Below are 614 nucleotides of genomic sequence, written 5' to 3'. Positions count from 1 at the left end.
CACATCACCGCACATCACCTCAGGCTCGTGTCAAGGAGGCCAAGGACGAGTTACGCCGCCTGAAAGCCGAACAGCTAGCCGCCCAGTGCGACACCGCCCGACGACTCTTAGAAGGACAATCCTTTCCTCGCTTTGTCGTACTCAACCTCGCGGCCGGCGGAAGCACCGCCGGCGGCGGCGGCCGCGGCGGCGGCCGCGGAAGCCGCGGTGGCGGCGCCGACGGCCGGCCCGTACTCATGCCGGCGCTGCTGGTTGGCGAGACTGAGCCACCGCGGGAAGCGGCGGCGGGGGGTTCAGGGAAGGAGCCACCGCCGCCGTTGCCGTACTACGCCTGCCTGGCGGCGGACAACCGCTTGATGCGCGCCAGTGTGTCTTGTATTGCCGGGGTGTTGTGTGGCCCCGAGGGGCTGGCCAGTGAGGAGGACTCCAGCAAAGTGTGGGCGGCGGTGAAGGCGGTGAGGCCCAACGCGTGGAGCAATGTGGAGGGTGAGTGTGGTGGAGGAGGAGGAGGAGGAGGCGGCGGCGGAGGAGGGTGGTGACAGGGGACAGGGGACAGGGCTCCTATGACTTCTGTGTGTTTGGGGGGATTGAGGGGGGATGGAGTGGGGGAGGGG

The 614-nt window shown here is 68.6% G+C and overlaps 1 protein-coding gene across 1 annotated transcript in view; it reads left to right on the top strand.

Annotated features, from left to right (window-relative positions):
* Positions 1–23: 23 nt before the first annotated feature.
* VOLCADRAFT_101448 (uncharacterized protein) overlaps positions 24–614 on the top strand; it is a gene marked incomplete at both ends in the record, with an annotated part of 2,273 nt that continues 1,682 nt past the window's right edge. The window contains one exon of the mRNA XM_002959882.1: positions 24–455. Within this exon, the coding sequence (XP_002959928.1) occupies positions 24–455 (432 nt within the window). The remainder of the gene's footprint in view (positions 456–614) is intronic.

The sequence above is a fragment of the Volvox carteri genome (assembly GCF_000143455.1).
Source record: "Volvox carteri f. nagariensis unplaced genomic scaffold VOLCAscaffold_1158, whole genome shotgun sequence".
Taxonomy (NCBI): Eukaryota; Viridiplantae; Chlorophyta; class Chlorophyceae; order Chlamydomonadales; family Volvocaceae; genus Volvox; species Volvox carteri.
Note: the sequence above shows the minus strand (reverse complement) of the source record. Positions and strands in the feature narration are given on the sequence as shown.